This window comes from Artemia sp. Qi Xiang Cuo, chromosome 3 (assembly GCF_049724085.1).
Source record: "Artemia sp. Qi Xiang Cuo chromosome 3, ASM4972408v1, whole genome shotgun sequence".
NCBI classification, from domain to species: domain Eukaryota; kingdom Metazoa; phylum Arthropoda; class Branchiopoda; order Anostraca; family Artemiidae; genus Artemia; species Artemia sp. Qi Xiang Cuo.
This window is the reverse complement of record NC_142796.1, coordinates 83,489,083-83,506,194: the sequence shown is the minus strand read 5'-3', so window position 1 is coordinate 83,506,194 and position 17,112 is coordinate 83,489,083. Positions and strand designations below refer to the sequence as shown.

The following is a 17,112-nucleotide window of genomic DNA, read 5'->3' as shown; positions in this document are numbered from 1 at the left end:
TAAAGATATTGAAGAAAACAACACTTTCCAAGGTTATACGCTGATTTATTTTTTGGGTCAAGTTTCCGCTTAACCAATTTAATTAATTAGTTTTCATTATATGTATCCTTAGTACTTTAAGCATGATGCCTTCTTATTGGGTGACATTATATTTTATAGGGTGACAAGCCAAAACAACAGATTCGGCTATTAAAGAAGCAGCTGTTAAAACAATAGCAAGGAAAACAGTGTAACATATAGAGCGACCGTCATCAGTAGAAATGCAAAAATAATAAAATTGAAACTAGCATATTTATACACAACAAAATAAATAGCCATGGGTGTACGTAGCTTCTTCTCTAGGGACGGGCAGCCAATTCTGTGATGAAGGGTGGAGGGCTGAAGTTATATTGGCAGTTCACAAAACCTTACATTGCCAGCAAGTTCTATCATACCTATGAAATCTTTACTAATAACTAATCATCACAAATCATAAATCATCAATAAGCTTCAGTATTGCTAAATATTTCCAAGACATTATGGAAAATTGCTTCTTGTTTGACTTTTATTCTGTCATTCCAGCTGTTTATTTCCAGCTTTATCAATCATTTACCTTTTATCAACTGCGTTTTTAACCATCTATCTTTTTTCAACTGTTTGTCTAGTATAAATTTGAAGTTCTAGGGGGTGGGGGGGGGGCAGCTGCCCTCTTCCGTACGCCCATGTAAATCGATTTTCGGATCATTAAAAAACTGAACTTCCGGAATATTCATTAGATTAGTTTTAGAGAGAGTTCAATGCCAAAGTTCATTCAAAGTCTAAGTAAATTTCTTTCTTTAATATTGCCTAAATGTAAAGCAAATTTCCAATGGAGGTGGTGAAGCCTACCGTGTCTTCTAATTTAAAACAAAATTTTGAGTCTATAGTTGTATACTTGGTTCGCTTCATTTCTCGATATAATAAGACCTCTTCCCAAGATCATGGCGCCTCCCAAGAAAAATGTTGGATTTTTACAGCTACGACAGGATTTTTGACCGACGACGACTGATTGTTTTTCTGTTCATATTAAAACACCCTATAGAATGTTAGAAGAAGAATAATATAATTGCTTAAACTCTTCTGCTAATAGGCTAGTTCAAATTGAAATGCTAATTATGACTGACAATGAAACCATCCAAAGAGACATTTCTGGTAGTGTACTTGACGTTGACAAATTTAAGAGGCCTATGGGTCCTCCTATTAAAAAAGCAAGGAAAGTCATGGATGAAGATGCCTATGTAAAGGTAAAGATAGCCTGGCTTGTGCTGGGAATCATAGGTCTATCCCTTAAGCCTATGTCTGGAATTTCTCCACTGTGGAGGAATTTTCAGGGATGGGTATACCAGGTTGGTTAAGTTATTGAAAAGTGGTGAATAGGAACCTAATGACAGCTCAAAACTTGAGCTGTCAAAACTATTAGGCCTAGACAGAAAAGAAATTGACTTTTAAAACAATTTCTGATGTTATATGTATCAAACATTATTTAAAATGATTCAGGCTATCAAAATAGATAAAATAGAAGTAAACATGATACTAATGATCAATATAAACATAGGCTACTATTAAAGGCCCTTACTGTAGGATATTAAAAAGTAAAAAACTTTGTGTATCAGTTTAATAGTGCTAGGCCTACTCATTGTAAAGCAATGCTATTGAACTCTTAAAACCACTTTAAAATGATCAGGAATACTTTGGCTGCTTATTGTCAATAAATAAGAAGCATAGCTTCACTTAATCCTTATCCTGATTATTTTTAAACTGTCCTAAAAACATGTTTAATTTATTATATTAAATAGCATTAATATTTTATATATTTAATATTTTACTAGTTTAATTTATTAATGCTATTTTTGTAGGACATAATGACTTTTCTTCCTACTAATTGATTAGTGTTTGCTATAAAATAACAAAGGAGTAAAGAGTCACACCTTAAAATCATGTTATCCAGCAACCAAGGCAAAACCTAAGATTGTTCTGGTGAGCAATGACAATTACTCAAATTGGCTGGATCCTACTATTTCTTCCATGGTTACATCTGCCAGTCATGGTCAATTCCAGAATTTAAGGCATTGGTGATAGGGACCATTACTGTTTCATCAGTCAGTAAATTCTTGAAGGACATTAGTTTATTGGAGTTGGCTATACATGTCTGGGCTCTCTTATGAAATAGCTACAAAGAATGACCTCTTGTCTTCTGTTATGCATCTAATTGAAGTTAGGATGAAGGGTTGTCACTGGTTGAAAACTTCTTAGCCAGAATCATCTCTCCGCTTTGTCTTCTCTAAACTAGTAATGATAGCTTAAGTTCTCTTTATCTTGCAGAATAGCCAAGACATTTATGCCTATCTATGCATGCTGTGGTCTTTCATTGAACAAATAAAATATATTTTGATTATATAGAGTAAACTAGGCTATATATTTAGCTATATGGGGTGAGGGTTATGTAAAGCAACACTCTTGTTGGAATGAGATAAGTAAATATTTGTGACTGTTTTAAGGTATTTTTCAGAACTGTAACAAGGTATTGTTACTGAATGTAATTGAAGTTGGAATGTCACTTGCCTTTCCATACTTTAAAAAAGATATAAAAGTTCCTGAAGATGTCCAGAGACATGCCACTAAAGTGATATCAGGCATGCAAGGGCTTTCCTATCCTGTAAGACTATCAAAGTTGAATCTCTCTACACTTGTATTACCTTAATGACCTTAATTCGCACTTCGGAGCAAATTAAGGTCCATACTGGATCTGTTGTGCTCCGGGTCAAATGATGGCAAAAATTCATCACTGTGTTAGGGCCCAGTGACACGCCATAGGAGAGGTCTGCTGGAGAGATGCAATTTAAGCCCACTCGGTCACTAGTGGTGGCCACAAGGTAGGTATGGCCTGTAAAGACCATTCTCAGTGGTATAGAGCTGACACCACCTTGCAACAGCAACTTTGGATCGAGTATGCAAGATGGTTGGGTATGACAAGCGGCATCAGCCTCCTAGCAAGACACTCATTATGATAAAGTTGGCACCAGTCAGTAGTTGAGTGGGATGGACAGTCCCACTCATATTTCCATGGCTTGTTATTCCATTCCTTGTCAAGTCTGGACTTGAAGGATGCAGCCTTAGGTGCAGTTGCCATTTCAGCTTGAAGGCTATTCCAATTGTTGACAACACGCTCGGAAAAGAAGTGTTGCCACGTTCGTGTTTTAACAAAACGTTTTGACAGCTTATGTGAGTGTCCTCTTGTATGGTGCTGACTTGAATGTTTGGTGAAGAGGGGGTTATGTGGTTGTGTGTTATACTTGTAGGTCAGCATCATATCACCACAGCGGCGTCTGAAGATGAGTGTTGGCAGCTGCATGCGTTCCAGTCTCTTGTTGTATGGGAGATCTTGTAGGCCAGCTATGCATTTTGTGGCACATCTCTGAACTCCTTCGATTAGACTGGTGTCATTCTTATAAGAAGGGGAGGTGAGACACGTACCAAAATCCAAAATGGGTCTAACTATAGCCTTATAGAGCCTTAGAAAGACTGTACGGGAGCAGCTGGTTATAGTGCGTTTGAGGAGACCAAGGCTTGAATTTGCTTTTGAAACTGCTTGTTGCCAGTGGCCGTGGAACTTCAGTTGTTCATCTATCAGCACTCCTAGATCTCTTTCTTCGGGACTTCTCTTTATTACTAAGCTAGCCAGTGAATTGGGATTGGACATGCTGTACTGGTAACGGAGGTTGTTGCTTCCAAAATGAAGGACACTGCACTTCAATGTGTTGAATTCAAGTAGCCAGTCTTGTGCCCACATTTGGATTTTATGAAGGTCACACTGCAGACTTTGTTGGTTTGCAGGCCCAAACAGCTTGGAGTCATTGGCATAGAGAGTGATGTTGTTTTCTGTTCCGTTCATCATATCATTGATGTATATAAGGAATAGGGTAGGGCCCAAGACAGTACCTTGGGGGACTCTGCTTACAACATCACATGGTTTGGAGAAGACCTTATCGCCATTATTTGTGAAGAGTCGAACCTGCTGACTCCAACCAGTCAGAAAGTCCATGACCCAATCGACCACGTCCGAGTGGGTGCCTGCTGCTGAAAGTTTCAATCTGAGATGGTTGTGTGGTACCTTGTCGAAAGCCTTGGCTAGGTCCAGTAAAATCAGGTCCACAGGGGTTCCTTTCTCCAGGTAATCTGTTATGGCGCTGTATATCTCAAGGAGATTGGTCTCAACTGATTTTCCTGGCAGAAATCCGTGCTGGTCAGGGCACAGTATATTATTATTACGGAGATGTGTCAAAATATCAGCATTCACAATCCGCTCAAGGGTTTTTGCCACCGCTGAGGTCAGACTGATGGGTCTGTAGTTTTTGGCTTTGGTGCGGTCACCTTTCTTGAATATTGGGGTGACAGTGGTCAGCTTCCAGTCTTTGGGTACCTTTTTGAGTCAAGCGACAGTTGGAATATATTGCATAGTGGTTGTGCAATTACTTTGGCAAGCTCCTTCAATAGTCTTGGGTGCAAATTATCAGGACCGGAGGACTTATTGACGTCTAGTGCTTCAAGTTACTTTTGAACGACAGGGGGGGAGAGTAGAATAGGTGGTATTGGGTTAGGGATGTCGTATGGTGGACTATGAGGAAGAGGACCATCTGGTTCATTGGTGAAAACCGACGCAAACTGCCTGTTGAAGAGTTTCGTGATGTCCTTCAAGTTGGTCACTGCCTTGCTATCATCTGTACTGAGTGCTTTAACTGACCGTCTGCTATGGTCCTTACTTGATACATACTTCCAGAACTTCTTCGGGTTATTCTTACTATCATCAGCTAGCTTGGACTCGTACCGTGTGTAAAGTTGTTTAGTTAGGCTTCTTAGTTTGTTTTGAGCTTTTGCAAACTTTTGGTAGTGTTCTTCCTTCCCTCCTTTATTGTACTTTCTCCAGTACCGTCCCCTCCTGTTTCTTTCCTTGCGTATCTCAGGGGTCATGAAAGGCAGTGTTTTGGGCTTTGGCGTGAGTTTTACTGACGTGTGTTTTTTTTGAAGTGTAAGTAGCTCGTCCTTTAGGTTAGCCCATTGTTGGTTGACGTCCCCTTGAAGTAGGCTAAAGGTGACCAAACTACGTCTTCCAGCTCTTTTCTGATCGCCCCGTAGTCTACATAAGTTTTCTTTATGTAATCATTTTTTATCTTACAAAATGACACATTCACTTCTAGGATTATATGATTGCTCTTTCCTAGAGGAGCTAAGTAATTTATGTTCTGAAGCTGGTCTTTATCCCATAAGAACACTAGGTCCAGTAGAGTTGGTCTCTGGAAAAGTCGGCCTCTAGTAGCTTGTTTGACAATCTGGCAGAGATTAAGGTTTTGAAGGCCGTCTATGAATAGATTCATGCTTCTGCTTCTGTTCGTAAGTACAGGTATATAGGGATATCCATCCTTCCATATGAGGTCAGGGAAGTTGAAATCACCAGCTATAAAAAGGTTCCCCGTGTAATTCATAGTTGCTTTATGCAGCATTGTTGCTATTGTCCGCTCGGTTTCTTGGCAATCAGAGGCAGATGGGCTTCTGTAAATACAGCCTACTCTGGTTATTACTCCACCGCTGTCATCACATAGGTCAAACCATACAGATTCAACAAATTGTGAGTTACCTGGGAGACATAATGATCGTATACTATAACATGTCTTGAATAGCGCCAACGTACCACGCCTGCATTCTAAAGACTGTAGGTTTGACATGACACCATACCGTATACAGGAGAAATAGAGGGGATGCCATTTTAGCCTCTAAGTTGTTGAGGGGTAATATTAGCCCAGGATTATTCCCTGCTGTTAGCACCAATTCAAGAACTAGAGGTCATCAACTGAAACTTGTCAAGCAGTCTACAACATCTAGAGTCCATACTCAATTCTTCTCAACACGTATTGTCAACAATTGGAACAAATTATCTAATGAAACTGTTACTGCTGAATCCATTGATGTTTTTAAATGAAGGCTAGATGCTGAGTGGTCCTCCAAAGAGTGTAAATTCAATTGGGATGCTATCAAAGATGGAGCAGCACCTGGTCACCAGTGATTCTTGCATACAATTAGTCATCATTCCAGAGCTCTACAAGGAGAAATCCTTAGATTGCTCCTAGCTGCAATTTAAGGTATTACTTTAAGGGATCAAATTAAACTTTAAGAGGGAAGCAATTGGTAGGCTGTATTTGGAAACAGGATATAAAGATGGATCCAGTAGTGTGCTGACCTTCAGTCTTGCTAAGTAATAGAAACAAACTCAAATTTTCCTATTTTGAACTGAACTTAACATAATTCTTGTTTCATTAAGTTACTTACTGAAATTTTCTCTTTTCTTTTAGATACCATGAAATATATACCTATTGCTCTCTTAATGCTGAGATAAAGCCCTAGTCTTTATTTAGGATTTTTGTTATCTTGTTTTTGAAATTAAGGTACAATGATATTTTTCAACATGCAGGGGTAGGGGAGATTTCTTCATTTTTTTTTAAAACAGAAATACCGAAAACACTATTCTTCAAAATGTGCACCTACACCTTTTCTTAATTTACAGGACTGTCTAGGCTGAACATTCATTACCTTAAATTGCACTTGTCAGCAGCTTTCTGCCAGCCTTAGAGATTGTAATTGGATAGTCATCTGTAGTGCCCTAGAAGATACTGATTTTTTTAGTTATAAAATGTGTTGAAGAACCAATGTGTGATTCCCTTAAATTGCAGCTTAGAACAGTCTGAAGATTTTCCCTTGTGAAGTTTTAATTTACTGATCAACAAGATGTTTAAAGTGTTTTTAGTGATGATGTACTGTTGGATTATCAGTAGCTTTCCAATTAAGTTTCCACTCTCTAGAGGATCACTCAGCATCCAGTCTTTGTTTGAAAGTTTGAACAGAGTCAGCAGTAAATGTGTTTTCAGAGAGTTTGTTCTAATTAGTGACAATCCTTGGAGAAAAGGATTTTGTGCTGGCCCATGGATATGGTAGACTGATTTATATGTTTCAGCCCATGACCTCTGGTCCTTGAATCAGGACCAGCAATAGGAAATAATGCTGAGAGAGTATTGGCCCTCATCAGTTTGTAGTTTGGAATGACATTGCCTCTTCTTTTCCAATGCCCATGTTTTGAGAATATCAGTTTAGCTAGTCTTGTAGGGTAAGGAAGCTCCTGCATTCTGGATACCACTTTAGAGGCACAGCTCTGCATGTCTTCCAAAAACTTAATGCTTCTTTTTTTAAATACAGGTTTTTCATATTCCAAAATCAAACTTGGGTCATACTAACCCTTTATACAAAAGACTAATGACTTTGGGGGAACAAGTAGAAAGGGTACACTTGACTAGCCCAGAGTTGAACTTGCACAGCAATAGACCTCTTAGCATGGGTTCTTAGGGCACTCATTGTAGAAGGAACTTGTCTCTTTCTCCTCATCAAAAGCAAAAGAGATGTTGAAAATATTATTTTGAAGTAATCTATAGGGAATGTAGGCCATATTTTATTTTAGAAAAATTAAATTGGGCATCAAAAGGATGTATCTCCATAATTATAAATTTTCAGAAGAGCAAACAAAAACCTCATAACGTTTTTGTTTTCCCTCCAATAACAATAAAACAAAAAAGGGATTGATAAGTATTAATTTGTATATTGATCTGTTTTTGTTTCATGGTTATCAGAGGGGAAATAAAAAAGTTGTGAGGTTTTTTTGTTCTTCTGAACATTTACAATTATGGAGATACATCCTTTTGATATCCAACTGACAATATACTATTTTCCTTAGAAAAAAACAATGGTTATTTCAAAGAATAAATAAAATGAAGACATTCTTGAGCAAAAATTAACAAATAGTATTAGAACTTTAAATGAATACAAATGAAGTGATAAGTTGAATATATAAAAATACCTTAAAATTATAATTGTACAAATTTAAAACATAAACAAATTAGAGTAGAGATAGTGCCCCCTAAAACACAAAGTCAAACATATATTTGCCACCAAGGTTTTAATCTTTTTTTTTCTTTTTTAGAAATTATCAGATATAATAGAAAGAGATTTTTTTCCTCATTTGGAAAAGTTGAAAGTCCAATCTCAGTTCTTGGATGCTGTGGAATCTAATGATGTTGCTAAGTTGAAACAAATATACGAAAAGTATAGCTTGGAAAAGAAATTACCTGAGGAATTACAGAGAAGGAGTAAGTTACTTTATCTTAGTCAAGTTTATTTTACTCTTTTCTGTTATTTCATTTATTTTAGTCAATCTTACTTTATTATAGTCAATGTTATTCCTGGTCAAAGGAGATTTGAGTCCCCCTAAAAGTCCAAATACCTATAGAAGATTTTCAAAACTAAATGAGATTCCTAAGATAGGTAAAAAGGCAGGTTTGACTCCTTATCCAAGCAGGTTTTATCCCCCAAGAAAAGTTGTGTTCCTCCTATCCTCTTCTATAGATAAATTCTGGTTTTACCTCAAGAAAACAGCCATCCTCTTTAAAGTGGTCTGTAATGCACAGTTCATTTTGGCAGTTTGCTCCATTAGAATTTTATTTTCAAATATCTGAATTCCAAAGCTTTTGAGTTTCTAAGTTGAATTGAAATATGTTTATTGGTAACCCTAAATAATGTTACCATTCTTGAATCATTGTCACATGGAAATTTGTTATTTGTTTGAAATACATATGGATATTTGTTTAAAAACGTGTTTTTTAACTTTTGGTTATAATGGTTTGTGTGTTGCTCTTTAATTGGTTGCCATAGGGGCTGATTCAGGGGGGGGGGGGGGCAGGGGACCTCCCCTCTCCAAGATTTTTTCTGGTGCCCTTATTCTGTTTTTTTTTTTACTTGATTTTAACTAAACTTGTCAATTTGGTCAATTATTGGCTACCTTGTTGCATTAAACTATTAATCTATCAAAACTATTAATTTAAAAAAAATGAAATTATAAATTAGAATCAACTGCTGATCAAAGTGAAACTCTTACAATTGTTATTGTTACATACCTTACAATTTTGTTTGTGGTATAGATATTTTAACTAATTTAATCTATCATTGTAGAATTGTAAGTAATTTATTATTACTACTACTACTAACTACTAACAACTCATCGCAGCACCAAGCCGCCTGAGGCCAACACAGCTACGCACGCTCCTCCTCCACCCCAATCTATTCAAAGCCTCCCTTTTTACACCCGCCCACGAAGTTCCCATTTCCTTTAAATCTTTCTTTATGACGTCCTCCCACCCCAGACGGGGACGACCTGCTTTCTATTTAGCCCTAGATGGTTGGCTGAAAAGAACAATCTTCGGCAATCTGTCATCCTTCATCTGCACAACATGCCCTAACCACCTCAACCTTTCTTTCATTATAGACCTAGAAAGCGGTATTGAACCACATTTTTCGTATAGCCTATTGTTTGAAATACGGTCAGTAATCTATTATTATGCATTTGCTATTGAATTATCGTGATCATGAACTGATCATGATCATGCAATTACAATCAAAAGATCAAATTATCAAGATCTTGAGCTTGATCATTTTCTATTTTTCTGAAGACAGCTATTGTTCATATACCAAAATATTTACTTAACTTAAGTCTTATTTTAACCACTCTCTTCAGAAAAAATCCTCATTGCATTTGTTGTTTTCATTTTTACCCTCCCCCCTCCCTAACCTTGCAAATTAGCCATGATCTGTAGGGTATGCTATATATCAGGAATCATAATGGTTCATTTTTGAATAGTGTTTTCTAGGCTTTTTTGACCTAATATTGGCCACATCTTCCTCCAATATTTTTTTTTTATATGGTGTTATATATGATAGGTAGAAGCAAGCTTCTATTTAAATTTCAGCTCAATCAGAGACAAAAAGTTTTAGTAGCATAAAGGATATACTTAGCAGACATGAATTAAAAAGGATGCTATAGTTCCATTAATGTTACAGGTTTTTCCAGCTTTATTCAACGTTTTATTCTTACAATTTTATTTGGAGCTTAGATATTTTAGCTTTGTATCAACAAAACCTTTAGATCAATTGGCTACACCTTTGCCACTTGATTCTTCTGTTTTCTTTTTGCCCCACACCCCATGCTATACCTACTTTACTAAACAGTAGCATGTTTAACATTTCTCCTTCTAGCCTCACTTTGTGTTTCCTCTTTGTTGCCCTCTTCATCTCTCGAGTTTAATATATTCTGAATTGATGTCATCCCTATAATCTTTAACCTGCTTATGTTTTACTAGGCTAGTGCTGATTCGAAATTAGGCTGTGTGTTTTTTTTATACAGTTGTGTTTACAGGAATTTGTTTCAGGGAGCAGTTGAGGTGCCATCTTAAAAAGCCAAAAATAAAAGCATAAGAAATTGTGGAAAGTATCTTGGTAATTATGGAGGGGGCATGGATGTATGGATCATCCTCCATCCACAGGTTTGCTGCACTTTCAAAATGCAAATTCAGTCTTGGTTGTTAATTAATTCATCATTTACTTTTTATTAATTAGAATTTTTTCTTCTCTTAAAACTTAAGTAAAGTGCTGTAATTATCTCTTCCTGGCTAAAAAACACAAAAAAGCAGACTTTAAGTTTGAGGATGTTTTTTTCCTAATCAACTTTGGGGACATGCCACAGGGAGCAAAAAAAGAGTACAGTTATTCCATAAATCATCATTACATAAGGGGGTATTGTGTTATATAATCGTAATACCCAGTATTATGTAAACATGCATTGTATAAGACAGTATTTCATAACGAGTATTATAATTGGTAGTGTCACTAACTTCCAGCCAATCACTAACAGAAAACAACCAAGTGATGTCCTACAGTGGGTAGCTAAGACGTCTCCAAAGGTTTAATAACCAAAAGTAGAATGTTATGTTTCAAATAATTGCCAGATTACACGTTTTTTTCATTAGTCTTTCATGTGTTAAAATTATATGCTGCCATGTTCATGTTTCATTAAACTTTCTTTTTAAGTTTTTTAGACAGCCAACATGTTAAGCTATAGTAGCTGATTCTGCAAACGGTTTGTTATTGTCACAATCATTATCTTCTTCTTCTTTTAGTTGACACTCCTGCTACTTTTGAAACTCCATTGGCTCATTTAGAACCGGGGACTCCCCTACATGATGATGAAATGTCCAAAGATATAACAAGAAACAAGAGTGAGCCAAAGCTAAGTCTTGATGAATTTGTTGCCACGCACACATCAGAGGATAATGAAAGTTTTCAGGAAATAATGAATGATGCCTTTGAGAGGCACAAAAAGAGGGTATGAAAAGTGTAATATTAATTGTGTGTATTTCTTCTTCTTCTCCTTCTTGTGGTCTGGCAGACCCAACTGGAGGCAGGCTCTGGCCTTAAAAGCAACATCCCAGTTCGTTCAGCTTGCAGAATCCTACCACTGACCCCCACCCCAAGATAGGACTCAGGTCTTGACAACACCTGGATTATGAACGTACATTCCAAAGGACACGTGATTGCAAGTGGAGTGTGCCAACAACTAGGATAGGAGTGGCTCATTGTGTGTTCCTGCTTTTAAATTAGTATTACGGTTGGGGGGGGGCGTATGAGATTGACCCAAAGACTTTCCTCTCCTGGAAAAATATTCAAAAAGTGTGCCCTAGAGTGGATCTTTTTGCATATTTAAATCTCTTTTGATTGAAGGAGGAATGAATTTGTTACCTTATTAGAGGAAGTTTAGAGCTATCATTAACTTATTAAGTAATGCAGAAAAAGACATGAAAAGAAGGTACAGAAATTGTTAGAATTTTGTGTCCTTCAAGTAGGTATTATTTCAATTATTCAGGTAATAACGAATTTTGTTTGAGGGTCACAGAAAAAGACATCATGGAAAATTCTGTTATTATGTGTTCTTACTTTTGAATTAGTATTACGGGAAGTTCTCTGAGATTCTCCCAACCGCTTCCTGTAGGAAAATCCAAAAAAATGTGCCCCAAAGGTTAGCTCTCTTGTCTGTTCAAATCTTTTCTCCAAAGAAAAAAAAGGTGTAGTTTTTAATTGTAATGTTTTAGTTTGCTGTGAATCTGCTATGAATGAGGGAGGGATGAATTGTTTACACTATTAGGGGAAATGTAGAGTTGTCAGCAAAATAATAAAGGATGCTTCAAAAGTCATGAAAAGAGGCTATAAAGTGTCAGGATTTTGTATCCTTAATTTCAAATAAGTATTATTGGGGGAGAATCCCCCTGAGATAAGCCAGAAATAGGCTAATTGTAAGAATACAAAATATGTTTCTTGAAGTTTTCCTTTTTGTGTTTCCAAAAATTCCTTCCCCATGGGAAAGATACACTTTAGGTCTATGTATTACTTTTAAATTCGGTTTTCTTAGAAACATTTGGAATAAACTTAAAAAAAACATTTTCACATGCTTACCAATGGTCTGCGTTGCTCAGGTACTAATCTCCTGATTTGCTGCCTTTGACCAGGAGTGGAATTTGTGGTTAGGGACGAATCATCCGATGCTTCCCGTGTGTTTCCCCCAGATTTCTCCAGGTACCGATTTAGAGCTGAGTCAACTCTGGCTGAGCTTGCAGATTCATACAACTGACCCCCCCCCATTTTAAACCAAATAACCATCGACACTCTTACCTCAGGATTTCAAGTCTGGAGCACTAACCACTTGGCTAGGAATTACTGGAGCGCTAAGCGCTTGGAATTGCTATAAATTTATTTAAATTAAAATTTGATCAATTTATTTATTTATTAGGGAATAAATGGAGTTTCAAGTAACAGAAGAGTAGCTTGTATTAGTTTCACAACTACGGTTTTAGCTAGTAATTTATTGTAACTCCGTTTGTGCTGATTACCTTCTAATAGGAACCTTATATAAATAACTATCAGAAAGCTTTGTCTGGCAATGGGTTGCGACGTGATATAAAATCCCAGCAGAAGTAAATCTCAGAAAACCATTTTCAAACTCTTTTAAGAAAGGTTTCAACCTGAAACGCTGTAGGTTGAACTTAATATAATTTCTGCTGAGACTACTTTTTTTGTCTAATTAATTGTCTAATTAATTATTAATTGTATGATCCATTAAAAATTCATATTATTATTTTTTGTCTTATTATCCATTTTTGGCTATTAAATGCTTTTTTTAAAAAAAAAAAAAAAAAAAAAAAAAAAAAATCAACAACTAAGTTTCGAGCAATCATTGTGGATTTTGTCTTGTTTCACAACTCTAGTGTCATTAAGTAGCTTGTTGTAACCCTGCTTGTGCTGAGTACCTTCTGCTTTGAAACATGTAGTCATAAATATCTATTGAGTTGCCACGTGACACAAAATCAAAGCAGAAGTAACTTATCAGGAAGCTATCTTTAAACTTTTAAAAGGGGTTTGAAACTCCTTTACGCTGCTGGTTGAATTTAATATAATTCTAAATAATAACCTTTAACCCCCATGCTTTTACCTGAAAGATCCCCACAGTATCTGTGGGCATCACAATGTCTCCACTTTGTATATTTTGCTAAAAAGATGATGAGGCATTGAAGCACATACTGACAGATTTTGGGGCTTCAGGATAAATCCGATAACAACCGTCTACAGCTGCTGGGAGCATTTAGGGTTTAGATGTCACACCAGAGGCACAATTCGTCATGAGCCAATGATACTCAGTAGACCAGTACAATGTGGACATCCAGATCTAAAGGGAAGTGAACTTGGTCCTGTTTGACTTCCTATTATCTTACAGATTGCTAGACACATTGTAGCCCTTGTCATTGCTCGGACTTTCGTGACATCATCAGTTGTAGATACCCCTGCCAGCATCGAATTGATGTAGAAAAAACGAATTGGCCAAAACAGGCTAGTACCTGAAGGCCTCTGTTTTAAAAGAAGAAGATGATTCCAAATACTAGCTGTCCACAACTAGGCTGTGGCCTGTATTATGAGGAAATGTTGACGGAAAGTGCTTTTTGGCCATCCATCTTGAGCCAAGTGACAAGTAGGTCGTCCCTTAACGGGGAAAAAAGGTCAGAAGGATGGATTTGGAATCCATCCTTCTCCAAGAATTCCAAGGAAATTGGAATTTCATCAGAAGGGGTAGGGAATGAAGCTGTGGATAGATTTGCGTAGAGGAGCAGCCTGCACAGCTGTGTTGGCCTCGGGCAGTTTGTTGCTGTAGTGAGTCGTTGGTAGTAGTAGTAGTGTATCAGCTTCTGCTTGTATGATGAATTTTGTTATAAAAAGAACTACAGTTACATTATGAATGGAACCTTTTTTCTGTAGAATCTGCTCTTAGATTTTAGCTCTTATTATCCAACATTTATTTTTTTTTCTTTTTTGCTTGTCTGACTTGAATAGAGGTTGACTTGGATGGGGGTTTTCTTTTCTCTCCTTCTGTATAATCTTCTTTCATGCATGTAATTTTTGAAGTTGTTTATTTGTCATACCAGTTTAAGAGGGAACTCTCATTAAGGAGTAAGGGCTTTAATTTTTTTGAGATATCACTTTTTTGTAAATTTTAATCAAATAAATCTAGTTATTTAATTGTAATTAAATTAATAAATTATGTTTTTACTCAGCCGTAAAAAAAAATGAAAAAGAAGAAAATATGAAAAATCACAAAAAGATTGGAACAAACTTTTGCTTAGAGAAGGGTAGTGTACGGGCATCGAATAGCACTTGATATTTAACTGTAATACAAAAAGAAATAGCCATGTTACATGCGATATAAAAAGTTTTATTGTTACTCACATAACACTTCCAATGTGACAGCGTCGTGTCTATTTTGCGTCATCGCCTCGCTGGCGGCCTGCTGCATTAAAACAGATCCATCAAAGTCAGGTGTTACTTCTTCTTCTTCATAGATAACTTGATAACTTCATAACCAAGGTCCTATTCAGGGGGGTTGGTTTGGACCACCTCCCCCTGAAATGTTTGTCCGACTTGTAAAAGCGTAAGAAAAATGCATAAAAAACACATTTTTGATGTCTTTAGTTAATTTTTTTTTGTGTAAAACCACTCCCGACAAAAATTACCTCCTCCGAACAAAAATCCTGGATACGGCCATGAATATAATATATATGTAATATTTTATATACTATATATATATATATATATATATATATATATATATATATATATATATATATATATATATATATATATATATATATATATATATATATATATATATATATATATAGTGAGCATAATATTTTCAGTATTGGTGGTTGTACAAGCAAGAAGAATATGAAAAAGATGAAGCAAAAAAAAAACAATTAGCCCTCCCATCAGTTGAGCAGCAGGCAATTACTAATTCCAATGACTTGAGAAAGTTGGATACTTGGACCTACACAAACAAGAATGCAGTTATGTTTGTTCCGAATGGTAGGCCATTTTCCTTACCTATTTCATAGTATTAAAAAAAAAAAAATGTATTTTTAATTTGATTCACATTACATTTGTTAAGTTACCTAATGGTAAATAATATAAAATTGCGCAAAATATAGTTAAATATATAAAATGTAATGTTAAAATGCAGTAGAAAAGTGCTATTTACTAACCAGCAGGTCAAAGAAGACCAGGAAGAATTTTGACGTTCTTCAACACAAAAATTTCACACTATTTCCATACCTACGATGTAGGCAATTTCGAAGACCATGCTGCCTTTCCATGACGTATAAATAACTGTTCACTTGGGAAAATCCTTTGCATAGATAGATACGTAGATTGATAGATCGTGTATTTCCAAAGCCCAAGAGCCATATACACACAAAAATTTCTGAAAAATAAAGAAATCACCAACAGAACAAATTACGAAACACACATTAACATGATACATAGCAAAAAATACCTAATGGTAATTTGTCGAGAAAATAATTGTAGTTTTACAATTAATGAATAATAATTAATTGTATAAAATTTTCCTTCTTTCTAAGCTTTTCTCTATGTACACACCAGTACGAAATATTGTGGTTGGATTACAACTTCGTAAAATACCAGGAAGCAGCAAAACAATCTCATGTAAGTATTTTTCCCTTAAATCAGAAAGCACCGGGCACTTCCGGAGAAAATGGTCCAAATCTTCGTCCTTATCTTTACAAAGAGCATATACCGACCTTCAGGACCAACTATCTTTTTGTTGAACACCTTTTGCCTGCTCTGGATTAAAAGGCAATTCGCTCTAAGCCATCGACATAAAATCATTGCCGGTAAATTGAATTTAAAATAAACTTCCTCTCCAAAACTAGGTTTAGCCTGATTATAATGATTCAATGTTGTAGAATTTAAAACCAGCCCTTGCTAATACTGAATTTCTTGACCCTCTAAGATAAATCGTACCTGACTTTCTAAATCTGTTAGTGGATAACGGGAACCAAGACCATCATTCCATAAGTAAGGCATTCCCACTCTTTCTAGTAATGACTTAATTTGGGACGGCCGCGACGATTTCGAACCATTATTCAGCATCTAACCATATGTTGCTCTTACTAGTCTATCTTCAGTGGCCGACACCTAATGAGCTTCAACCAAAATCTAAGCATCAAAATAGACCTACGTAGTTTTAACGAAAATAGGCCCATATAACCTTTCAGAATCTGTGAATGAGTTGTCTGATGTAACCCAAACAGTCTTTTATAATACTGGAGCTGGAGGGACTCAAACTTCTGTGCCGCTTCTCCACCCCAAATCTCTGCCCCCTATTCTATGACTGGTAAAATTTTTGTATTAAGTATTCTCTTATGCATTTTTAGGTTTTTAATTCCCATTATCGTTAAGATTTCTAAAAATGACAGACATGGCCACTTTGCCTCTATTAATTATTCCGTCAACATGACTCTTTAAACTCCCATTTTCCGATAAAACAAATCTTATATATTTTATTCTTTTAATTATATTCATTTCCTTATTATTAAATTTAAATCCATAATTATCTTCGCCACTTGCTTTCCTTTTTTAAAAATAACAACTTGACTCTTTTCAGCGTTCAGCTTTAATTTTTTCGTCTGCAAATATCCTTCGATGAGACTCAGAAGCGTCTGCAGATCTTGCGGTGTACGAGCCACCAAAGCAATATCATCTGCAAATAATAAAAGTGATAGTCATGGGTCCCTAGACTAACTTGATTACTTTTTTCTACGTCGTTTTGAA

The 17,112-nt window shown here is 36.1% G+C and overlaps 1 protein-coding gene across 1 annotated transcript in view; it reads left to right on the top strand.

The window, feature by feature from the left end:
* The first annotated feature begins 1,094 nt into the window (after positions 1-1,094).
* Es2 (ess-2 splicing factor homolog) overlaps positions 1,095-17,112 on the top strand; it is a 31,663-nt gene continuing 15,645 nt past the window's right edge. Inside the window, exons 1-4 of the mRNA XM_089086666.1 lie at positions 1,095-1,262; positions 8,039-8,204; positions 11,064-11,269; positions 15,183-15,348. Coding sequence (XP_088942792.1) covers positions 1,125-1,262; positions 8,039-8,204; positions 11,064-11,269; positions 15,183-15,348 — 676 coding nt within the window. The 5' untranslated portion in view covers positions 1,095-1,124. The remainder of the gene's footprint in view (positions 1,263-8,038; positions 8,205-11,063; positions 11,270-15,182; positions 15,349-17,112) is intronic.